At 41.0% G+C, this 3853-nt stretch overlaps 1 protein-coding gene across 1 annotated transcript; it reads right to left on the bottom strand.

Moving 5' to 3' along the window:
• Positions 1-303: 303 nt before the first annotated feature.
• Positions 304-1898, bottom strand: wu:fb55g09 (uncharacterized). The gene has a single exon (XM_007229598.4). It carries the CDS (start codon positions 1341-1343, stop codon positions 585-587), a length of 759 nt encoding a protein of 252 aa, XP_007229660.1. The 5' UTR covers positions 1344-1898; the 3' UTR covers positions 304-584.
• Between the last annotated feature and the right edge of the window lie 1955 nt (positions 1899-3853).

Below are 3853 nucleotides of genomic sequence, written 5' to 3'. Positions count from 1 at the left end.
TTTGTGACATTACACGTCATGCGAGCTTCCATTGGGTAGTATAAACACACGTTTAAAATTCGTTATACTGATATAAAAAAAGTTTACAATTTACTTACAGATTAATACGCAAATATTAAGCAATATATTTAAATATATATTTTAGAAACAGATTATCAAAATAACTTTACTTTTTTCTCTCTCACACACACACACACACACACACACACACACACACACACACACACACACACACACACACACACACACACACACACACACACACACACACACACACGTTTTCATAGAAAGTAAACACACACCTTGTGAAATCAATGCATTGTTTAATTGAATGTCATTCTTGAATCGTGAAAGTTTAAAAAGCACAAAGCTCCAAAAGAATTGGCTCACGCAGTCCGAAAAACCACGAGCCTCACTTAGAAAAACAAACAGAATAATAAAACAGGGAATAGACATCTTATTTAAACCGTGACATACGTATGACAGCTGCACAAAAAAATGGCTTACAACAATGTAAGTTTATCAATAATAACTTATGGGTCCGGATGTCACATATACATATACGTATTTATTACCTTGGAACTCTATAAACAGGGTTCCACCGCCGCACAGAAGGCGTTAAAGTCCTTCCTCATGAAGTCCTCGCTCTGCAGGACGTCGTCCTCGGAGGGGAAGTACTGCATGCTCTCCTCTTGGTCCGCTTGAGCGAAGCTGAAGATGGCGATGCCCCGGCACTCGACTCCCAGGCTGGCGGTGCCAGGCCGTGCGGTGAATCGGGCTGTGGGGGGCGAGGGGAAGTCGGGGCTGTCCATGAGGGCGCCTCTAGCGTTCTCCAGAACGCCCAGGTAGGCGTCCATATCTGTGAAGCAGTCCAGCTCGCAGTCTGAGCCACTGTCCGTGCCCACTGAGTCGGAGCGCATGTGCATGAGCTGGTACTTCTCGTGCATGAGGAACTGGTTGGTGTTCCTTGGGGCCCTCATGCCAGGCGCACGGTTGCCTTTGACGTTGGCAGGGCGTAGGGACATGCTGGAGAGGCGGTGTCTGTGCCTGGACTGGACTCTTCGGTGGTTGTGTTGCTGTTGGTAGTTATAGTGCCCTCTTCGCCTGAAGCGATGCTGTTGATGCCCACCAACATGGCTCTTGGCACACTTGTGCCACTTGCGTTGTTCCTCTACGTGGCTCTCGGATCTCTTAGCCTCCTCCTTGACGCCTTCTTTGCCTTTGATTGAGAACCTGCTGCTGCCTCCTCCTCCATTACTACTGCTGTGACTCTCAGTGCAGGTCTCCGTCCAGTGGCCCACCATCATAACGCCCTTCCCACACATTCTGTCTTCCCACAACATTAGAACCAACTACTTTCTTTACCTTAGCTCGTGCCAACACCAACCCAAACACCTCAGTGCTCACATAACTAGCTGATGATCTTCTAAGCCTCGCTGGTTTTTGAAGATATCAAACTAGATCAAGCTGGCAGAGCCCTTTAAGGAGGTGTGGTAGGTACGTAGGTAGCTTCTGCAGCAGTGCTATAGCTCGTTTCCTTTACGTCGTTCTCCACGACTACTCCAGGAATCTTCTACCTTTTTACTATCTTCTCTGTTTTTTTCTTGGTGGCTGGCTTTAGACAGCACATAGCCTGGCGCCGTGCCTCCAGTGTGAGCAGCTTGGAGCCGCTAGCTGACAAGTAGTCACGCCCCCTCTTTTTTGCAGTCTTTCTCGCCTTTTTCCGTCGTCTCTGGCAGAATAATTGGCACGTTTCAGCACTTGTGAAGATTAAAATATGAGAAATGTGCTTGTAGTTTGTTACTCTTCCCTTTAACGCAATGTACAAACTACTCAGCGCTGTTAGCTCACAAACACAGTGACAGCAAGCTACCAACTCCTCCCTTCAGCCGCCTGCACCACGCTTTATATACAGCTGGGACGCTGCAAGTGCTGTAGATTTTGTAGGGGTGCACTGGTATAGAACTACAAAAAATCAGACATGAAAACTTAAAGTAAAGAATATAATGATTAAAATATAATATAGAAAACTTATAAACATATATTTGAGTAAATTATCATACAAACGAAGCGCAACATTTCCTAATACAGACACGAACAGTACGACACAACCCCCCCCCCCCCGTAACCCCCAATCGCTGTTTTTGATTTCTTCCAGCTCCTTCTTGCTGTAACAATTCCAGTGGCTGATCCAGAATCAGTAACCGCCGTCCTGTAACGGTCGTTTTGCGCTCTGCAGCGTTGGATTAGCAAAGGAGAGCAGATCCCAGATCAGCTCTTTAAACCAGACGGCACAAAAAAGGTTTGGCCAAACGTGATTCACGCCTTGTACGTGCAGGGGCTGGGAACATAACAAAGCAGAGCAGTCCGCCGAAGAACTTCTGTTTCTGATTTGGTTATACACAGCTAGCTAGATTGTTCTCTTATTAATGTATTTAAAATAAATAATGTGCTCCTTTTTGTATGTCATGGTGTTTTAATATGTTAATGTCATTATTCTTTTGGGTAAAATATTCCTTTTCGCGTAAATGAAAAAAATGCAGAACCTTTTTTTGATTTGTTCATTTGTGACAGAGACTGTAAAAAAGATACTATAAACAAAAAAGATGCTATACACAGTCTATAATTTGTGACGTTAATAATTTCCTTCAACATACATTATATATGAGAAATCACAACAAAAATATAAAACAATTGCCCATGAAAAATCTGTTTTTTTTATGTTTGCATAGGAGTGCATTGTCTAGCGAGATTCTTTCCCTTTTTTTGTACTGTAATTGTTGGATGTTAATAAAACAGTTAAATGAGACAGATATGTTAATCTTAAAACTGAATATAATCAGTAGAAATTAATAATAATACATATATTATACATATTTTGGTTTAATGTGACATTAACTTAATTGTAACTTTTATAGCACTAAATGTAAATGTGTGACTTTAGCTTGCATATAACTATTTGCTGGTCTTTATCAACAAACATATAAAAAAATACATATACAACATATGTAATAATTTGTTATAGATTTTCTTCACCATACTTTCGACCAAACCCAACAATAACCTTAACCATTTACCATAATGTAACAAAATCATTTTTAGAATCATTATAAGACTAAATTTGATAAGTGCATTAATACCAGTATGTACCCAGCTGGCAAACAACTAAACATCAACCCTAAAATGTGGTTGAAATATGATTAAAGTACAACCTTAAAACATTTGATGTTAAATGGTTGCGCAAACGTTACAATTTTAATTTTAACATTATGATATTTTTAGTTTTAGTGAGTTATGGTTTATTAAAGGTTGAACATACACTGTTGAAACAGGTTGATTCAACCATAATATCAATGTTGATTATACGTTGAATTGCCAGCTGGGTAATAATAAAATGGAAATTAGGCAAGGGGTAAATGCTTTTTCTAGCTACTGAACAGATACAGACCTAGGGTTTAGTATGGAACCAGTGCTTATGTCCCAGTTTTAGACTTTGTCCTGAACATTTTAGTTATTTTTTTGTTTTCTGCTGACACACGTATTGAATTCAGGGCAGCTTCTGTTTCAGAAAAGCCGTTTTTGTGATTTAGTTAGGGCTATATTTCTGCCTTACGGTTAATGATAAACACCAGTACTGCAGGCGACACTACACAGGGAAATCCAGCAGCAGCTCAAACAGTCAAATCACTGAGAGCACCTTTTTTGTGGTAAACTCCGCCCCGTTGAGCTCCAATTGGCTATTTGTTTTTTCTCCTCGCAAATAAAAAATTTTAACCAATCCTAGCGCAGATATTCATGTTGTAGTAACCAATCACAGCGTGCATGAGGCGGGACCTGGCGGAATACCCGAGGG

The sequence above is a fragment of the Astyanax mexicanus genome, chromosome 24, assembly GCF_023375975.1.
Source record: "Astyanax mexicanus isolate ESR-SI-001 chromosome 24, AstMex3_surface, whole genome shotgun sequence".
In the NCBI taxonomy this organism is placed as follows: domain Eukaryota; kingdom Metazoa; phylum Chordata; class Actinopteri; order Characiformes; family Acestrorhamphidae; genus Astyanax; species Astyanax mexicanus.
Note: the sequence above shows the minus strand (reverse complement) of the source record. Positions and strands in the feature narration are given on the sequence as shown.